This window comes from Larus michahellis, chromosome 2, assembly GCF_964199755.1.
Source record: "Larus michahellis chromosome 2, bLarMic1.1, whole genome shotgun sequence".
NCBI lineage: Eukaryota > Metazoa > Chordata > Aves > Charadriiformes > Laridae > Larus > Larus michahellis.
This window is the reverse complement of record NC_133897.1, coordinates 133981435-134002800: the sequence shown is the minus strand read 5'-3', so window position 1 is coordinate 134002800 and position 21366 is coordinate 133981435. Positions and strand designations below refer to the sequence as shown.

At 46.1% G+C, this 21366-nt stretch overlaps 1 protein-coding gene and 1 long non-coding RNA gene across 2 annotated transcripts; one reads left to right on the top strand and one right to left on the bottom strand.

Annotated features, from left to right (window-relative positions):
- Positions 1 to 5517: 5517 nt before the first annotated feature.
- On the top strand, positions 5518 to 8022 carry MSC (musculin). Its single transcript, XM_074573635.1, has 2 exons — positions 5518 to 6138; positions 6940 to 8022. Exons 1-2 carry the CDS (start codon positions 5611 to 5613, stop codon positions 7024 to 7026), a joined length of 615 nt encoding a protein of 204 aa, XP_074429736.1. The 5' UTR covers positions 5518 to 5610; the 3' UTR covers positions 7027 to 8022.
- Positions 8023 to 9655: 1633 nt separating this feature from the next.
- On the bottom strand, positions 9656 to 16293 carry LOC141738434 (uncharacterized). Its single transcript, XR_012585392.1, has 3 exons — positions 16062 to 16293; positions 12909 to 13124; positions 9656 to 12734 (listed from the first exon to the last, which is right to left on the bottom strand). It is a non-coding gene; the product is annotated as an uncharacterized LOC141738434 (long non-coding RNA).
- Positions 16294 to 21366: the final 5073 nt, after the last annotated feature.

The window sequence follows — 21366 nt, the reverse complement described above, 5'->3', positions numbered from 1 at the left end:
CAGAAGGCTGCCTAGGTGCCTTCCATAGAAAATGTGTTGCCTGGAGAAAATGAGGAATAATTTCACCAGACAACTGAGCGTGAGGCTCCCGTGACGGCAGTCTGCATATATCGGGTGCCCTTTGCAGCTTTCCCTCAATACAGCTAATGATGCGATGCCAGAGTGACGGAGTTTTCTTTGACTCTGGACAACTTTGGGCAGTGATTTTCCCCCTGCTGACCATGACGCTGTCTCACCGGCTGTGTGCCCCCATCTCAGAGCCCCAGTGATTCCGCTAACGGTACCTAGGGAAGCTGCACTCCTCCGTCTGCTTTGCTGTAGCCCAGCCAAAGCGAGTGAGTGTGCTGGAGCATTCAAGTATAATGAAGTGCTGTGGCGGTGTTATCTCTCCCCATCTCTTCCGTCTTGCTCTGGTGGGCTTCCCTCTCAGAGTGAAACACAATGAGGAGAGTAATGCAGAGTTTCCTCTTGCCTGATGTTTGCTTGTTATTCCAGCTAATTTGCTCCAAGAGAAGAAATAAACTCCACTTTAAACAACACCATTAATTCTGGTCCTTTTAGGCCAACAGCACATCTCCAAGCATCATTAAAAAAATAAAATTAGTGAAAAGTACTTTTTTGTCTTTTTTTTTTTTAATTAAAAGAAATCTCCATCGCTCCCTCCTCATCCCCCCACCCGGTCTGATTGACAAAGTGAGCAGAATCCGTGTTCTCACACCAGCGGGTATCTATTACATGAGAACTTTCTTCTGGCGCCAGAAGGTATTTAGAGAGTTTGCCTGGCTATTCCGCAGGGGAAACGCTGCTGAAAGTTGGGGATACCTGAGCAAAACTCACTGCTGGCCAAACTCTGGGGACAGTAACAATCCTTTACAGTTAATAACGTCTCGTTGTCCTTATTGCACTGGAAATGTCGGGGAGAAGGGGGAGGGGAAGGGATAAATAACGGGGAGCGATTGCTTTCTCCGGGGAAGATGCTCTCGCCTTGCGCTGCGGGGCGGGACCCCCTTTGGGGAAATCAGCAGCTCGTGGGTTTTTTTTTATTTCAAAAGCATGTCCCCGCTTTTGCTTGGGGTTGCTGAGAGAGCAGCAGGGACCCTCTCCGCAGCCCCGGCGGCACAACTAGCCCCGCAGCCTCCCGCACGGCACCCCCCGGCGGCTTCGCCCCCCGCTCGGCGCCCGGCAATCCCCGCCGGCGGAGCGGCTGCCTTTCTCCCCTGGAGACGAGGGTTTCCTGCGCTCTGCCCCAAGCAGAGCCTCCCCCGAGGGCAGGGGGAGCCCTGCCGGCGCCGCAGCGGGGCTGGCCCCGCAGGACCCCGGGGAGCGGAGCGGGGCAGCCCCGGCCCCGAGGGCTGGTGCCCGGGGGGCGGAGGAGGGAGGCGGAGGTTGGGGTTTAACCCCGGGTTTGTAGTCCCTTCACCAAGTGAATCTTTGAGCGTGTTCCTTGGTGGGATGGTTCGCACTCGCTGGGCAAAATAAACTCTAGAAAACAGTTGTTTCTTTGCCCCCTTCCCCCCTCGTTTATCCCCTGATTGCCTTATTTCACATGGCTTGACACACTAAGTAATTTTTAATTTTCTTATATGGTAGAAAGCCACTTTATTTGCAAGCCCCTCCCAGCAAGACACACACTCATTTCCAATAACTGCTCGGGCTGGCTGTCCCTGCATGCCCCCGCAATGCTTTCAGGATCCCCCCCAGCCCCAGATAAGCTGGGCTCGGTCACAAGGAGCTAGGTCCCTCCCTGACAGGGGACCGAGACGTGGGCACCACGGCGCTGTCACCTGAGAAGTGACAATAGGAAAGGGCATCCTTTAGTGGGCCAGACCTCCGGCTCAGGACAGGGCACGCAAGTCACGGGCTGTAGCAAACAGCATTCCTGGTTACAGGCGTTTTTAGCGGGGGCAGGATTGGTGGGGGAATGAGGGACACTGTACGCTTGTCCTTTCACTAGGTGCCTTTACGGGGGGATCTGAGCCATGCAGAGTTGTGTTTGCTCTAGGTGGCATTTAATAATTCATCCACCTGCTTTCCCTACAGGATCAGCAATGTCAAGCATCCCTTCACGGCAGAAGCCCTGCGTGCCTTTCACGCAGCCTGGCTGTGGGTTGTAGACGCTTGCGAAGAGATCAAGACTGAGACGTTTGCCAGACGCTGTCCTCCTCCCCTCCAGACATCCTGCCTTTCTCACCACCGCGAGAAAATGAATCAAAAACGCCCTTGTTACACTGAGGTCTTTCCGAAAAAAGTGCAAGTGCACTTTAGGTCGGAGCGAAGTGACTCGGTAACGCTGCTGGGTTCGAGAAAAGGACAAATGCCAAAGAAAAACCTTATTGAAAGCACTTTATCGAGCACACATCATCTCCCTCCTCCGCCCTGCTTTGTCGCTGCCAACACCCCAGAGGATGAATGCGAGAGACATGGGGCTTTTAGCGTTCCCCCTCCTATCCTCGGAGATAACCTACGTTTTACAGACTTGGCCCCTGGAATTTCTTTTCCTTTTTTTTTTTTTTCTTTTTCCTTTTGCTTTTTGCTATAATTTATTCTGAAACTTTAGGAAGAAAATAAAAGGGTTATACACACACACATACCCTGCCTCACCCCAGACACCCGCCGGGCTGTTAGCTCCCCGCTCTGAGCCGGGGGCAGCGGCTCCCAGGCATCGGGGGGGGGGGACGTTCTCCGCCCAGCCCAGCGCCCTCCCTCGCCGGTCCTCAGGTGGGGCACGAAACACCCGCATCTGCTGCAAAGATAAAGGAGAAACCCGCTTTTCATGGACTTCCCTTTGCTTGCGTTTGTTGGTTAAATTTGTTTACCAAAATGGTTGATGGTTGGACTCGATGATCCCAACCTTTTCTTTTCCAACCTAAATGATTCTATGATCCTAAAATGCCTTCTGGAAAAGCGTGGGGAAAACCACTCCGTCCCAGTGCGCCTCCCTCCGCAAATCAGGGATCTCCCCTCAGCAGAGAAAAGCTGCTTTTTGTGGCCTCAGGACCGACAACGGTGGCAGAGGCAGAGCCCTGGGGAAGGCCCTCTCTGTAGCTTCTCCCCACGCAGGAGCCGTTTTAGCTGCTGCTCCTCTCCCCCCACCACCCAGGCTGGGTTTTGCGGAGCCGGGCACAGCACACGGGATGGACCATGAAACAGCGGAGGGATGCTGGCCTCGGGGCCGGGCGTAAATCAGATCGTGGGTTTTACCTTTTAATGGAGAAAAGGGAAAGGGAGTGCGCCTGATAATGGGTGTAAAATGCTGCCCTGATATACCAGGGACGTTTTCCCTACTCAGCACGCAGGGAGCGTGAACGATCAAAGTCGTGACTAGAGGACAAATGGAAGCATGATGTAATGCCCTGGCCCCATCAAAGACTTTATCCTGAAAATGATATCTCGGTCGGGGTCGCAGAAATTAGAGGTTTGATGGATGTGAGAGGAGTCAGTTCTGCTCGGTTTTGTTGGGTGTAAATCCGAAGTAACCCCTGAGGCTCACTCCTGATTTATTCCATTGCATTTCCCATTTCCTATACTAACCAAGAAGCAGGCAAAGGCGAGAATTTGGCTATTACGCCCCCCCCCCCCGCCCTTTACCCCCTCCGCCCCCAGTCCTTTCATTAAATGAGGCGAAGTCGCCATTATGCGTCGCCTTTAATCCAAGGGTAGAGGATTAATCTCGAGGTAGAGGTAGGCGCGAAAGGTGAGATTTGCTATTGTGGCTTTTAAGACTGGGTACCATTTTCTTTGTTTAAAGAAATTCAGCACTTTCTCCCATTAATCTTTAGCAGGGAAAGCGTTCAGCCCGCACCTGTATAAACAACCCAGATGGAGGGAAAAAGTAAACCTATATCTCTTCCCCTGCAGTATCTTTATATATATATATATATATTTATACGGATAATGTGGGCTAATTGGGGAAGCAGAGCAACCCCAAAGTCCGGCACCTTTCACCGTACAGCCGTGCGGGGACCCAGCCAGAGCATCGTAGTGTCAAACCAAGTTCAAGAGATCCAGTTGCAAGATCAGCTGCCTGTTTCGGTGGTTCAAGAAACGTCAAGTTTCACTTGGAAAGGTTGCCGTTAAACCCGGCTCTGATGTGGTTCTAGCCCCAGCGGGTGAAGCCGAGGTTTATACAGCGTTAAGTGGCCCTCAATAAGACCACAGGGTTGGCGGGGAGCGAAGAGCAAAGCGCTGGGCGAAAAGGCGGCCGGCCGTGCCAGGAAAGTTGTGCGGCAGCAGCCGGGAAGGTTCCACTCGGCCGGGAGGGAAATGGAAGGGAAAAACCGGGAGCAAAAAAATTGCGGGACAAGATCTTTCCACCTGTTGTAGTCATTAGATTCTTTTCTGCGAACTGAATTTTTATTCTGGTTAACCGTATCCAGACAGGGCCGCGAAGGCCAGCGAGGCACTACATGCTAGTTGTTCATCTTGGAAAGAAGGGAAATTTTGGGGTGTGGGAGGGATACAATATGTTTGTTGTTTTTATATTATTTTTTTTTTATACCCCTGTTGAATTTGCAGCGGATGATGGATCACCCACTCTCTGTAGCATGGACTGGAAGCTGTAGCATGGAATTTGCTTTTAAAAACCCGCGAATCGGTCGAAAAGCTGTCTTGTTTATTTTGCCCTGTGACAGAGCTTCACACAGCCCAACTAATTGGCTTTTAACTAATTGCCCTGAAGAAGAAGGACACGTTGGTTGTACTCACTCGCTACTGTCTGTAGCTTCACCCAAAGTTATTGACACCATCGAAACACCACCGAAAAACTCGTTTCCGGCGACTTTTTACCTCGCTCCCCACAAATCGCAAACCCACCCCTGAGTGCCGCGTCGCGGCGGAGGGCACGGGGACGGCACAACAGCCTCCCGGAGCAGGGCAGGTAGCGGGAAGGGGGCAAAGACCCCCGGGCGGGCGGGGGCCTGACCCGCAGCCTGGGGTTGGCCCCGCTCGGATGCGGGGAGCGGGGCTCGGTGGGGGTTCGTACGGCGGGGAAAGCCCCCGACCTCGACGGGAAGGCGAGAGGGAGGGCGGATGCCGGTGGGCCGGGGGCAGTGCCCCAGGTGCGTCCAGCCTCAGCCCAGCCGCTGCCGCCTTAGAAACGGGGAGCCGTGTCCCCCTCCCCGCGAAAGCACTTGCGGGATCAGCCCAGGGGGTATTTTCCATCCCTCTCCGCGAGGAGAGGGCTCTATCCCGGTTGGAAAAGCGCTCATTCACACGGCAGCGTTACTTCCAAGAGCACACATAGATCCGGAGACGTCCCCGCCTGTTCCCCACCACACAGGGCGGACCGCGCACCGCACCGCGGGGCAGCGCGGAGAGGCGCCGCCCCCGGCGCGGGGCTCCGCCGGCTCCTACCCACTCCTCCGCACCCCCTCACCGCCCCCCCCTCCCCCCCCGCCTCCCCTCCGCCCGGCGGGTGGTTGGCTCGGCGGACACCCGATATATAGCGCTGTCAAGGGGCGCATCCCCCTTCCGCACCCCCTCCCCCTCCCCCCCCCCGCGCAAACACCGACTTTCCGCGGCGGGGCCGCCCCGCGTTGGACCGACTCGCCTGGGCCGTCCGCCCCCTCGTGCCTGCCCCGCTGCCCGCCTCCCTGCCTCCCTCCCGGGGCCATGTCCGCCGGCTCCGGGAGCGAGGCGGAGGAGCTGCCCGAGATGGACCTGCGGGCGCTGCAGCTGGACTACCCGCCGCCGCCGGCCAAGCGCCAGCCCCGCGGCGAGCTCTACCCCTCGGGGGACAACTCCTCGGCGGCGGAGGAGGAGGAGGAGGAGGAGGAAGAGGAGGAGGAGGAAGAGGACGGCGAGGGCAGCTGCGCGGCGGGGCCGGCGGGCAGCGGCTGCAAGAGGAAGCGGGCGCGGGGCGGCGGCCCCGGGGGCAAGAAGGCGGCGTCGGGGCCGCGGGGGCCGCCGGCGGAGGGGAAGCAGTCCCAGCGCAACGCGGCCAACGCGCGGGAGCGGGCGCGGATGCGGGTGCTAAGCAAGGCGTTCTCCCGGCTGAAGACCAGCCTGCCCTGGGTGCCGCCCGACACCAAGCTCTCCAAGCTGGACACGCTGCGCCTGGCGTCCAGCTACATCGCCCACCTCCGGCAGCTGCTGCAGGAGGACCGCTACGAAAACGGATACGTCCACCCCGTCAACCTGGTACGGAGCGGCGCGGAGGGGGCGGGGGGGGGGGAGGGAAGGTGCGCGGAGGAACGCGGTCCCGGCGCCTTGGGGATGCGCGGCGAGGGGCAGCCGCGGGGGTGACGGGGGAACCCCCGGGGAAGCCCCATCGGCCCGCCCCCCCCCACCCCGGGCAGGGCTAGCAGCGTTCAATCCGTGCCCGCCGTCGGAGAAGCCGTGGGGCGGCCCCGAGTGCTTGGTAAATCCCCGGTAACCCTCGCCCCGGCAGCCGGGTTTGGCTTACGGTGATGGCGGGTGGTGGCTCTTCTGGGGACCCTAAAGAACTAAATTCCTCGGGCATTAGGCAAACTTAATGTCCGAAAAAGGAGTAATTCCCTCTGCGGGCCGGCTTGGAGCACAGTCGAGCCGTCATTAGTTCATCGGTATGAAACAAAACGCCTGATGCACACAGCGGTAAAAAGGTTGCTTATACAGTGCAAAGTGAGTGCTTTTGAACAGTTTATACGCTTTTTATTTTAAAAATGATGCAAACACTTGCAGAGCAAGAGAGATGTTGCGTTTTTGATGAGAACAATTTGTTGCTGACCATTGCAGCCCTATTGCGGAGTATTTAATTATAATGAAAAACGTAATGAAAATATTTGTTAGAGAAACTCAGCTCCCTCTGTGCTTCCCACAGGGACTAAAACATGATGACGTGTTTGCAACGGAACCAGAGTTAGACATCTATCGGTAATAATAAAGCTCTAGTTTCATACTAGGATAAACTTTCTTTTTAATACGAAATACCTTTTTTTTTTTTTTTTTTTTTGCTTACAGACTTGGCCATTTGTGGTTTCAGGAAGACCTGACTCTGATGCCAAAGAAGTTTCTACTGCCAGCAGATTATGTGGAACTACCGCATAGTCAAAGTAAATTGGTTGTTGAGTTGTGGGTTTTTTTTGTTCTTGTTGATGATCTTTCTTTTTTATGGTCTGGATATTTTTAAGAGCTGTGATTTATCGGCTCAAGACTAGAAGATGGGGACAAACCTCCATCTCTAACAGTGTTAGATCTGTGTCCCCTGTCATTCTTTTCCCTTAGAGTTCTGAGGGAAGTTTATTTAAAGCAGTAAAGAAGGGAGGCAGTGGAAATTAGAGTTTTTATGAACTGACTGCAGCAGCTGAAGTCTGAGATTTGGAAAGGCCCTTCCTTGGCTTCATCATTCTTACCACTGCCTGAGGACCTGTTGCTCTGGGGCTTTTAAACTAATGGAAGAGGAATATAATGATATAGAATTAACAGCATGGACCAAAATACAACTCTACAAACTAACCCCAAACAGTGTTATTTGTATTCTAAAGGAAAGCAGTATTTTAGAGTAGCTTTGAAACTCAGATAGATTTATAATATATTTTGATGGGTTTTGTATTCATGGATCTGGTTTGCTGCAACTATGCAATAAGTATAGTCATACTTTTTTTTTTTGTCCTTTTAACCAGAGTTTTTTTAAAAACGTGTAAGTGGGTACATTCTGCATTTAGGCCACTGTCCACTGGAATTAAACTAATTCCTGTGGTTATGTCTTGAAGTGCCACATGTAAGAATGTGGGACTGTCCCTAGAAATGTGGCAGAGTTTCTGTGCCTTAATCTGGAAGGGAATTCTGCTTACCATAAGGCCAAGGTGCATGTGTTGTAAAGAATGAGTTTGGATGATCCTGCAAAACAACAAGAATTCACAACGTTTTAAACATTTTTCCTGTAGTGCCATGCTTTTCTTTGAAAAGTTTACCCTCAAATGAGTTCTAGTGACATTTCTTCACTGATTCAAATGCTTTAATAAATGAAGATGCCATCAAATAAGTTGCAAATGTAAATAACTCTATTTTTTTATAAATGACATTAAAAGCTTGGTTACAATGACTTACTGGTGCTGTGATAGTGTGTGGCTGCATCAATATATAGAAACGTCTTTGTAACGCATGTTCCTGAAACCCACTTTTTTAAACACAATTATCGCTCTCATCTCTTGAGAGCAGATACATCTCTAGCAAGAGTCAGATAAGAACACTGTCACCCCAAACAATTCACATGAGGTAATATACTATATCAATCATCAGGGAAAAACACATTTTAACAACTTACAGAATTCACTGTCATAATCTTTTCCGTGCATCAGGAAAATAAAGGTAGGTTAAGAAATGGATGTCAGTAATTCATTCTGCTTCATAGCACGAAAGTAGTGCAATAGCTCCTTTTGCTGTTCTTTTACATTTCTATCTGTAGTCTGTTTTGCTTTTATTTGTATTTGTGCAGTGGGAAAATCAGCTGAGTTTTCCTAGTTGGGAGCAGACTTTTCCTGTTTTAAGATTAAAACTTATGAGATAAGATTTTCTTTTTCTCAAAATATTTTCTCAGAGATTAACTTGCAGCAAGGGAGAAGACTGAATTGCTTTAGAGAAGAAAAAGCCTCCTCTTCTTCATTTAAGCAGCCAGAAGGAAGAAACATTTGCTTAACAAGAACCAGTTTAACCTGGTTTCTTGTCAGGTTATCCCACATTGTGGATTTCTGCTTTGAAATACTGCATAGAATCCCAAGCCTGACTATTGGTAGCGTCCTCCAAGTAGATAGATGAATAGCAGAAAATTGCTTTTCTTCTTGTGAAGTGTAAAATAGTACAGAGCCACTGCAAAATAAAATGAGGGCTCAGTTCAGGATCTGCTGAAATCGTTGCATTCAGCAATTTGAAGGCAAGCTGTACAGACACCATAATTAATTTATCTTCCAGTTTTATCCAGAAAAAGGCTGTGAAGGAGGGAGGCTATCCTAATTTCTATCTGTGTAACTGAGGTGGGAGTCCAACTGACCTTCCCTAGGAAGCTTGCTAAAAAGAAAATAATATAAACAGTAAATCCAAAAGGAAGGACCTTTAGGAAGGCATAAGGCATAAGAAAACTCAACCAATGTTTATCTGAACTCTAGAGAAAAGATTATTCAGCAATTTAACTAAGGTGCCACTTGAGATAATCTCAGTTGTGATACTTAGCTGGTTTTGGCCTTGATCCCAGCTGTAATTGGTTAACGACTCTAGGAGATCAGAAAAACAAGGAAAGCATGGAGAACTTTAAACAGTATAGAAAGGTCCATGCGAAATGATGGAAAAAAATGTTCAGGGTAAATTCCCAAATATGAAGCGGTTATATTAAGTAAATACAGTAGGTCAAAATTGGGGTGAGGCGCGTGACATGAAGAAAAACATAGCATTGCTTCCATCCATGCACCATACTACATGCTCTGAAATACCTTTTATTTCCTTGTGGCTACATAATACATAAAAATACTTTCTTTGTAAAACAATGAATGCACTTAACTGCATTTGTTACTGTAACAGACATATCCATATGATGATGGTGCCCCAACAGACTAGCACTGGTTTTAGAACAGAAGTACACAAGGGCCATGGGTGACATTTCAGGTGAAAATCTGGAGAGAAAATGACAGCTTTTCAGTAGCGAATGTTTTATAAGATGCAATTCTTTGTTTTAAATACTTCTATACAGAGATGCATGTATTAGTGTATAGTTATTTATCTTAATATGGTAATTGGGTATGTTTGGATTTCTCTAACAATGATCTGATATTTCAAATCATTAATTTTAATCCTTGGGTTGGTAAATATTATTTTTAAATAATAAATTAATCTTTCTTCATGTCTCTCAATGAGAGGCATTATGTGATGAGGAAAAAGTTCAGGTACGTGAACAGGCTGCTTGTGGGTTTGTTCTGAGATGAAGGCTGCTGCCTTGCCAGGGAAGTGCCAGGCAGGTCATGTATTCTGGCATTACTCCCCTACAAAGACACACCAAAAATTCATGTGCACAGTTTTGAATGCTTTTTTTTTAAAGTCACGAACAGATGAAATTCAGATCAGTGCTTTAAGGAATAAGGTGACCAAAACATTCTAAAATGCTATCTTTAAGCATTAACAGATTCCATGGGGAGATAATGTGCTTTGATCCATTTTTATTATTATTAAAAATAAAAAAATAATTAAAAATTATTTTTGCCAACCCGATAGAGTAAATTGATTTCATTTTTAAAGTCTGTGTGTTTTGTTTGACTTCGTATGAGTTACAGAGCTGGGTGAAGGGGAGACTTAAAATGAAAAACTACCTTACATTTCTACAGTCCACAAGCACAGAAGGTACAAAATACATACATTTTTATTATATTTGGCAAGTATATGCTTGATGATTTTTTTTGTTACATTAATGACATCTTTATTCCTTGGCACAAGGTGTAAGGTGAACCCATCTTGATCCCATAAAGGTATACAAATCTTGCTAAAGCTGTTTTACAAATAAAATGCCAAATCATCTGCAACCCATATTCAGCTGAGACCTGCTTCATGCGAGATCTTAAAGGCAGAATACCTGCATTGACTTTCCTGGCAAGCAGTCCATACATAAAGAGGAACACTTGTCTCCCAAAAATATTTTTATGACTTTAGACTTATATAAATGCTGTGCAGAACTTTGTTTTGTCTCTATTTCATGTGGGACTCTGAGAGAGCGGATCATTAGCCAGAAAGCCCACGTCTCCATCATGAAACCATTCCTTTTCAATACATGTGTTTGCTTACACAAGGAAAATACATCTCTCATATTGAAAATGTTAACAATTCTGATCTGAGCAAGAGAAACATAGTTCACATATAAGAAATACCTAAGCCATACCTTTCCCATTTAGTGACTTGATACATGTACTATTTAAAGAACTCTCAGATATGCTATGGATTCTGAATACAAATTCAAGTTTCTCAGCTAAGTAAAGGTGACTATCCAAGAAGTACAGCTGCTATAGGGGTCTCCCTGGTGATAGAGGGAGTTGAAGTAATTCATTTAAAGATCTCAATAGCTATCTGAAAGTTAGTCCATCTCTCTTCATTGACCCTAGAAGGACCCTAAGGTGACCAGCTGTATGACCCAGTTAAATATCTAATGTATTAGTTAATTATCTAATGTTGGGAGGGATAAAGCCAGGTTTAAATGACCGAACTTTATATGAGCCAAGTAAGATAAAAAGAAGGAAGAAGTGGGATTTACAGCTACCCACCAACAGAAAGCTTAGAGTAACCTTACCTTATAAGCAAATAATAATTACATTACATGAATGAAACAACACAGAAAGCTGTCCATTCTACCGGAGAACAGCCACTTCTCCACAAGTAGCTAATTCTATATAATAGCAAATTTGTATTTGGTACAGCAGCACAGATTCTCACCAAGGCTAATGGTAATTACACCTAAGAATTAGGTTTCACCACTGGTCAGTGTTTGTCACACTTCACTCCAGCTGAAAGATGTGTACACAGATACTTTCTGCAGTGCACAGCGTCCGTCGTGGATGCTGCGCTGCCTTCCAAACCCTAAATACCTACATCGTTATTTTTAATATATTCTGGCAAGAGTGCATTGGGAATATTTGCTACATCATGCAGAGACTTGTGTTCTCACAGTGGAGGCTGGTTAGGATTCCGGTAGTAAGAAGCAGCAGGTCTCAGTCTCTTCCTTGGCTCTGAAATATTTTTAAATGCAAATCAGTAAAAAATAACTTTAAAAGTGCCTTATTTGGAATGCAGCACATGAGAATCTCACTAGAGTTAAAATTCCTAGAAAAGTTAAGACAGCTGAAAAGATTAATACAGGATCCATCCAACAAGACTGGCAAAACTGAGAAAAACCTGTGGCTGATGTAGGGCTGAAGAATCATTCCTGTAATGTTGGGCTGCTGGCAGTCTGATAGGGTCTGCAACTCGAAACATGTGGTGACACCCAGAAGAACCATCATTAACCTTGATGATGTGACTGGAATTTAGCAAGCAAAGGAAATCACCCAATATGCTCATGCTGGTGAAACTGTTAAAAAGAATTCAAATTTCCAGTGCTAAAAAGAATTCAAAATGTGACAAGAAAAGTGCTCTATGACAACAAAGCAGGCGGACCTGAGAGTCAGAATATATACACTGACACAAGCCCAACCCAAGCAAACAGACTGCTCGGCATCTGGGACAAAAAGTCACGAAAATAGCAAAGGATTGCATCACTTTGCAAGAGTTTACAAAGGTCCATGTAGCGAGCACAGCATGCATGAAGGGCACGGACAAAAGCAGCTTGAGATTACAGGAATCTTCATAGGAACAAGAATAAGATAAATGGATGGTAATCCCGAAAGCAAATGGATTGCTTTTTAATTTTAATTCCAAGTTGCTGTGATGGCAGAGGCAACATCATTAGCACTGTACGCCCCATAGTCAGTAAAGGATAAGAAGTAAATGTAGGCATGAATGTTCACAGAAAATTGAGATTGTAACAGCACAAGGAACCATCATAATCCTTGAATATAAGCAGTACAGAGTTTGAATACGATCACGTCCTTAGTATCATCAAAAGGGCATGTCATCTAGGGGAAAACAGGACCAAAGTGAATCAGAAGTCTTTTGCAACAAGGAGCTGAAAGATTCCAACTGTCATGTGATTCATTTCTTCAGGGAAATCCCTTTTGCCCTATGAAGATGGCTGAAGAGGAGTGCAGCAGGTCAATGTTCTAGGAAGCCTCAAGAAAGGGGATGAACTGCCAGAAGAGATACAGTCTGTGGTCACCATGGGGAAAATCAAAACAAACCCAATGTCACTCATTTCTCCCGTAGAAGTGTCTCATCCCACCCTCAAAATAAACATATGTGCATGAAATGTTTTCCACTAGAAAGGAGGTCTTGGAAAGATGGTTAATGTCAAATCTTTTTACCTGTATGATCTGGAACTATCTGTGTCCCTTTTGGGTAGATACTGAACACAGGTACTAATGTCATCTGCTCCAGGCAGCAATCTGTGGTCCCCACTCCAAGCAGCAGATAGTGCCTTGCATCACTTGCTGTAATCTCTTTTAGATCAGACTGGTTGTGTCCATTCTGGAAACCACTTTTCATCCTCCTGCTCTGGGTCCCGGTGGCACATCAACAACCTTCAAAGGGGGGCAAAATAACGAGAGATACATTGTTGATTACTAGGAAGGTGATTTGAAGTCTTAGGAAACATATCATATTCCTGGGTGTGACATTTTCGTGCTACATAGGGGTATGCTTGAGATGTGCAAGGCCTGTTAGGATAGCTCTGTAGAACTGTGGAGGTTAAACAAGGACATCCCTCCATATGCAGGAAGATCTCTGGGGCCGTCCAACCCCAGAATCACAGTTAGGTTTCAACACAGGAACAACACACATCACATCCATTTGGGTTGTGTCCAATTCTTGCCGTATTTCATAGGAAACCGAGCAAAACTTGTGGTATTTGGGTAAGGACAGAGTAGATGACATTTTGACATGGGAAAAACAGGGAAAGAAAACAAAGAGAAAATTGAGCAATTTTCTGTAGGGCCCCTGGATTAAAGCTAAACTGCCATATTAGTGAAGTTCTGTGAACAACAGTAGCTGGAGGCAGGAGCTAACAGACAAAAATGTACAGATAGCACCAAACTAAGGAATAACCCTTCAAGACTAAATTCGTCCCCATGCACAAAACATGACTGTGTCAGCTAATACATGGAGATATATGTATACCATTTTGCTGTCTGTAAAGATATTCAGATTACAAGTTTAACGTTTAATAGCATGACAGTGATGTTCATGAAGCATGAACTGAAAACTCTCTTGAAAGATGGGCCTGAGGTGTCATACATTGGCTAAGGCATAACTGTGTGTCATACATACGCTTTGAAGATTATTTCTCAAGCCATTAATCATAACAAAAGACTCATATCTGCAGGACCTGCTACCAATCTTTTTCCCATCATAACCCGCTATCAGGTGTTTGCTCATCCTTGCATCATCAACTGAAGGAACAGCCCAGTTCCTTCATCTCAAAGAACAATTTCAGATTTCTTTTCCACTGTATACAATTCCCCCTGAATTTGTGATGCAAATTGTGTCATAAACACCTTTGTTCATCAGACTTCACCAACACGAAAAAAAAATTTCCCCCTTCTAGGCTAAATATAGCCCTGATGTGGATGGAACAGCTGTGCAGATAAACTCACTTATGCTTTTTGCCCTCCTTCACTGTAAGTAAAAACACACCAGTTTCCTCTGTAAACTGTACATACTATATCATCTGGGGATATCCTTAGTTTGCAAGAGAGAAGTAGTCACCATAAATTAACACCACTGGCATTGCCAAAATTATCATCACTTTGACCACCACTTCAAGTTTTGGAACAGATGCCAAGGACTTGACTGATGCTTGAGAGCATCTACTACCACACTCTCTGTGCAAAGGAACTGCAGCTAGGCGCCTTCTAAGTTGAAACACAGCATTCACTTACTCATTTTATGATTTGTACCTTAGGCTACACTAAAACCGCCCTGTGGTGATGCCACAATAAAAAAAAAATAAATGCTGTCAGGGAGCACTCCCAAGTGCTGCAACTTCAGCTCCTATGCTGTTAAATTGTTGGAGAGGTCCTTGCATGGTTTGTGGTTTTGGTGTGGGCCACGTGCCATTCTCCCAAACAATGCCAAGACACAGTTTGCAAGTCAGCAATGGATAGGGATCATTCACAGTATACAGTTTACATGAAGTCATTTTATTCTGGAGACTGAGACTGCACAGGCATAAGCAGTGGGGACACAAACTAGCCCAGGACAGTTGGCCTCAAAACCAGAGGATAGTCTTGGTATGAAAAAACAGCCATTCATGCTATTTAGTACTTTAGACATAACCTCTGTGTATGTGTGTCTCTAGTTCACAGAACTTCCCGTGTTTTGTATTTGGTTTTGATTAATCTGTAAACTCTTCTAAGCACAGGCCACGCTTCCCTTTATTTTTATGTATGAAGCCTTACATCTGATTTGGATGTTAACTGACATCAGGAGCAAAATGAATTAAAATCCTGACATTAATCTGTAGATCCTACTGCTGAAGCTGAATAGGTAAGTGATCTAAGGTTTTATGTCCAGCCCCGCCTTGTAATATATGTCTCAGCACGCAAGACAGTGGCAAGTCTGGCAGTGGACTGAAAGAATTGTTTCTGAGAGCAGTTTAACACTAAAATGCCAATTGTACATGAGGCATCAAAGCAATGTAACAACCCCAATTTCCTGTTTCAGGTTTTCAACGTCCGTTTCAAGTAATAAAGATAAAATAAAAACTATTTTTTCACTTCTCAAGATATGCCTTTACACTGTCATTATTGTAAAGCCAAAAAAGTTTGGTTTTTTTTTTTTCCTTCAACATTTAAAAAAGAATAAACAAGTTATGGGTTAGAGGTTTCCTGAAAGCAGCTACTTCGGATACCTACAGACTCAGAAAGACACAGTGCCCAAACTTTTGCAGTCCCACAGAAGATCCTCCGGTGTCTCTCTGACTCTGAACGATCGCATGGGGGACGGGGACACAGCCCCGGGTGGCCTCCAGCACCTCTGACTGCCACAAACCTTCCCTCTCTGCCACCTAGACGCAGGTCAGGGCTCTGCTGTCGTGCTGCCCCTCCCGAGGTGACTCCTGCGCTGGTGAAACACTGCGAGCCGGCTGGGAAAAATGAGCACGAGGAGGCAATTCAGGTGGAAAAAGAAGAAAAACAGCTTCATGAAGAGGTTGAAGGTGCATCCAAAAGGGCAAGGAGCAACCTGGCCTCTTACAGGTAGAGGAAAGATCCGGAAGCATCTCAAGGCAGGATGAACGCACTCACCTCTTTGGGCCAATATGTTTAATTACACCTACAGAAAGTACTAGGGGGAGATTGCCTAGTTACACATGCTTGCTGACCCGCTTCTAAAGCATTACTTTAATAAAGAAGCATCAGCATAAAACACCAGGAACCCTCTGCACGGAGTGGGCACCCCTTTCCCAGGTATTCGGCTGCCCTTGCCGCCTTTTAAAGTTTTTCCAGGAGAGCCCCTCTCACCTCTCCGGCCTCCACCGCGCCGAGCACCGGCTCCTTCCCCGGGCCCTGCGCCGGCGGCCGCCTGCCATGAGGTGACAGAACCGTCTCTCCGGGCCCTTGCTGCCCCCTTCCTCCTCCTGCGCGAACTCCACCCGCCACCAGGAAAGCTGCTCCGACGGGTCAGTGGCGGAAAAGGCGGATTTCTTTGGCTGCGGAGGGGAAAGGGGGGGGTGTAATGGACGCCGAGGGCTGCCCCGCCTCAGGCCTCACGGCAGCCGCCCCGCGGGCGCGGCGCGGGCGCCACCCGCTGGCCGCCGCGCCGCGGTACGCGGCCGGAGCGGCGTGAGGAAGGGCGGGCGTGAGGGACCCTCGGTGGCTCCTTCTGTCAGCCACGGGGGTCTAAATTCACCCCGGGAGCGGCGAGGCCCGAGGGGCGGCGCGGGGAGCTTCCCGCCGAGAGGACACGGCTGGACACCACCGCCCTGCCTGCAGGCTCTGTCATTACCCCGCTGCTGCCGGAATTTGGTGTTCTTATGTACTGGAAACTTGCCGATTCCCCACGGATGGGGTGAAAAAATACACGGGCAGGAAGGAAGCGTGAAGGAGGCCTTCCCATTGCTTCTAGCGTGGCACAAACCCCGCATCAGTGGGCAACACCTCACTGAGATGTCGGGCTATGGCCATTACCAAGAAAACAGTAAAACTATGAAAAGAAGATGTGAGGGGAAGGAGCCTCCCAGGCCACCTGGTCTGGCCTGTGCTCACAAGCCCGATCAGTGCTGTGGGGCTGCCGGGAGCCACCATGGTGGCTACAAACCCTGTGTTCCCCCTGCCAGAGCTGGTCCCTGGCCAGTTTATGGCCGTAGGATGTGCCTTGGCATGAGTAGGTCTGGCGTCTCCCCCAGCAGGGCTGGGGACATCTTGTGGTGAAGGGCCCTGGGGACGTGGCGCTGGGGCTGACCCTGAGCTCTGTCACTTGCCTGCAGTGTGTTTTTCAGAACGGGCTCCCCTGTGGCATCCTTGCATTTACATGGCTGGGCTTATTTGGTAAGTAATGAAAGCTTGTAATCAACAGTGAATGGGTCAGTATGGAAAGAGGTAGCTATGTCTTGCAGTTGGAATAAAAGGCAGGGAGTGTGCTCGTTTCCTGGGCTACGTAATACTGATGTTTTGATTTCCCCATGCCATGCTTGCCTGATGGTTTTCAGGTGTGTCTTGGGCTCCAAAGGCCATTCATCCCTTCTAGGAGAAAGAAAAAACAAGAACAATGGCAATATTTTGTTACTTTGAATATCTTTCAATAATTAGAAATTATCAGATGTCTAAGTATCAAAAGATAGTCATAGTACGATAAACTGTGCTCATGTTTGCATGGATTGAATGGCTCTTCTAGTTCTCCTGTCTCTCTTTTTTTGCCTTAGATAAGAGAGAAAGAGATTTTTCTGTGGCTCCAGTACAAAAGGCTGCTTGAATCCACCCCCTTTGCATAACTTTCCCAACTTTTTAATGGCATAAGCACAGTGTTACATATTAATTGCTAAATACTAGTTTTATACCCAAATAAAGAACTGAAGAAGGAAAGTGAGGCTGAATTGATTTCAGATGATCACAGCATCCAGCAAAGAATAATCTCTCAAAGTCAGCTCTGAAAAAGGTTGAGGCCAGCACAGCTGTGGTGACTGCAGTAGTAACACCAGAAACATGCATGGGGCAGGAGGGGTAGGAGTCAAACACAGTCTTGCAGTGTCTGTTTTCAGCTGTGTGCCCAGGCAATAGGAGTGAAGCCTCATCTCTTCCTGCAGACCTGAAGTTGGTAACTTTCCGGCAATGGCCAGTGTAGCAGATGCACAAGACACTTCATATTTCTTCCCATTATTGCCTTAAGCACAGGAATGAAAGCACAGGAATGAAAGAAGTAAAACTTTTTCCTATTTTAACTTATCCTGTCTCACATCTGCTCATCCAGGTAGCGTTTTCAGTCTTACCTCTCCAAATACAGTGCATGGGATACAGTCTGAATGTAGAGGAGGGGACAAACCACTTCCTAAGCCAGAAGATCTGTGTCAGACAAGAAAAAATATAGAAGTGTTTTCTTTCTGCTGTGTCCAGAGACTGATTCAACAGAGATAAAATGACTGCATCCGGCAAAATCTACTGGTATCAGATCAGTACCAGCGTGTAGGAAGAGTGGAAACGGCACTACAAAGATACCTAGAATTACTGTGTCTCCATGTTCTTTCCTATTAAGTAACCATCCCAGAAATTGGAGATGTCTCCTTGCACCTTCACCTTTTCAGTTTAACTCTGAGCTGATAAGCTAAAATCTATCTTGACTGGAAAATGTAGTAATGAAATACGGACTTGCATGAAAATTTGCTGTCAAAAAATTCTTTTGACATCAGTGGGATAGAATTCGTTCGAAGAATTTAACACATTCAGATTTTGTCTCTTTCTGCTCTTCTAGTTTATGTTAGGAGTAGTGATCCAGCATGAAAACTTTTACTGTTGTGAAAAAAAGTCATTTTAATGCATCAGAAACAAATTTGTTCAGCTCCTGAGAAAAAGCACTTCTACCGTTTTAGCCTTTAGTTCTTCAAGATTTAAACAATGAAGCATCTTTGAGGGCCCACTTCATCATTCATCTTGCCCTGATAGTGCATCACTTGAGGTCAATCCCTGCCCTGTTAAGAATGTGTCTCTGATGCTGGAGAGCAATTTCCTGGACAAAAGGAACCCCATAAACCACTTCTACGGATTGGCTGCATGGTGCGAATAATGTTCCTTGCACTGTGGCAGCACAGATAAAATACAGATGAGAGGTGATGACTGGTGTTGACTGATTTGTTTTGGTTTTCCTTATGATCTTCTGACACTCATTCTCCAAGCATGAAGTGGAAAGACTGTGACAGCTTCATGAACAACCTCCTTTCATCTTACCTTGGAGGCTAGCTTTTTCCTTGTTGAAAACAAGTCTTCCAAAAAGGGGAAATTTGTCCAGGCAGAGTTGCAGATTTTATCTATAGACAATACATTTGGACAAAAGATCTTGACTGTCCCAGATTGCAACAGCCCTTACAGAGCTGGCAATGAAACCCTTTAGGCAAGGCCACTTCAGATAGTCTATGAAAGACTCCAAGGTGAAAGGCTCTGTTGCTCTGATTAGAAAGTGAATCAGGATGTGCAAATCATTCTTCTCTTATCTGCCTCGTAAGATCTTGTTAGCCTTGGTCTGCTGATAACTAAGGGTGTCTGAGAAAATGTGGAATCATTGTTTTCTTTCCAGTTTTCTTACACGGACTCTTGAAGATAGAAAAAGGAGACCAGATCCTGGGAAAGGACAGTGTGTATTATTTCCAAATCCACAGAGCCCTGTGTCTCTAACACACAGTTCCTCCCAGTTTCAGTCTCTCCATCTCTGTTCTATGTTACCATTTACAATGGACACCAGGGTAAAAGTACATTTTATTCCAGAATAAATTAGTGTAATTTGGGACTACATGTCAGCTGAACACAACAGGGATTGTTTACATATGTTGATATTTAAGTTAGCCTGAAGCAATCATTCTGCCACTGTAGCAAGTCCATCTGTGGGATTAAATGCTCATTTAAATCTTTATTCTTTTTGGTTTTAATCCAAGAAAGCAAGAAAAGGCCAAGGAAGTTTTCAGTATGATATTCAAGATGTTAGCTGTGGAATCTCATCTGAGATCTACTCTTCTTCAAGAGTAGAACATCCTAAAACTGTAGCTGCTGAAAATGCCTTTGACCCAGTAGATTCTTGGAATATAAACCTGTTCCTGCACATAACCACAGTCATGAAACAGTAACAAGAAATGATTACAGCATATTTCAGAAGGCCTTTGTGCTTCAATTCACTTATTTCCCATTCAAATCAGTAAGAATTAAAAAAAACCTTGTCATTGAAATTTTTATGCTTTTGTGAAAAAAACCTGTCCCTTTAAGCAGCAAATTGCAATTTTACAATGTGGTTTGCCAGTTTCCAGCAAAGTGAGACCAAGCAATATATTCACTTCTAAAACTATAGGGAGTATACACACCTTCTAATTTTAGGCATATAATTTAGATAGGAGCTAAGGTCATTTGCAGAGAAGCTGAAGCCCACTGATTTGCCCTCCAGACAGACGTACTTTTCATGACTTATTGTATAGGAGGAGCCTAGTTTCCTTCCTAATTTAAGCATGTCATTTGGATATCTTTAGTTAAATAATACAGCATTCTTTTTCTCTTGGTGTCTCATTCTTTAAGCTAGAAGAAGCTGCCCCCTTTGCTCCTTGGGCACTTGCCATATTTTACTCAACAGTGCTGCTGCCGCTGGCCCTCAAAAATGGCCTTGAAAAAGCAGTGGAATTGGCTTCGGGTATATACAGAATGGTGAATTTGCATAAAAGCATGACTTTGTGAAAGGACAGGTTTCAACAAGCAATAACCACCTCATACCGTCAGATTTAATGAAGAAGTCTAAGTCATTTGCACTAATGTAAATTATTTTGGTGACATATTGTAGGTATGCAATTTGAGTTCAGTTACACTGCACCTTTCCTATTTATGCCTGGCAGGCATAACCTACATATAGCTTTCTATGCCTTGCAGGTCAGAAGCAGTGATATTGCCAAGCTGCTACGCCTCCAAAACATTGTAGCGTGAAGGGATCTCAGTGTGATGGTGGAGAAGATCATGTACGTGCTGTCCCAGCAGTGGACGTCCAAGAGCCACAGTGGAGGTGTGAGATCCAGCTTTCCTCTGGCTGGCTGGGGCAATGCGGATAAGGAATATATTAACGAGCGCCTCCTTTAAAGTCAAAGGGTGACACTTGGTGAAGCTGCCTATCAGCAACTTCGAATAGCTGATGTGCCAGGCATATGGACCTGCATGAGCACATGTTGACAAATACGTTCAAATCAAACCATACTAGAGTTATAATGTACTTGTATGACCTTTTTAAGTTTAACCGTAACATTTTTTCACATTCATTTGTACCTAGAGCAATCCTTTATGTCCAGCAGTTCACTGTATATGTCAAAGGGCATTTAATGCGAAGGCATTTTTCTGAGGAGACTGAATTTGTTATGATAAAAAATATCTTTCAAGACGATGCCTTTAGGCTGTGTGGGGAAAATGGTTCAAACAGCATATAAGCATGTGAAATTTAACGGGAGGTTGAAGTAATTTGCCCAAACAATCATTTGGTTCTTATTTCATGAAGTCTGGAAGAATTCAAGCAAAGAAAGGGAGTAGACTTTGTAAGTAGATCTTTGTAAGGGGCTAGCTATGAACACTCCAATGCTCATATTTTGTCATTTTATAA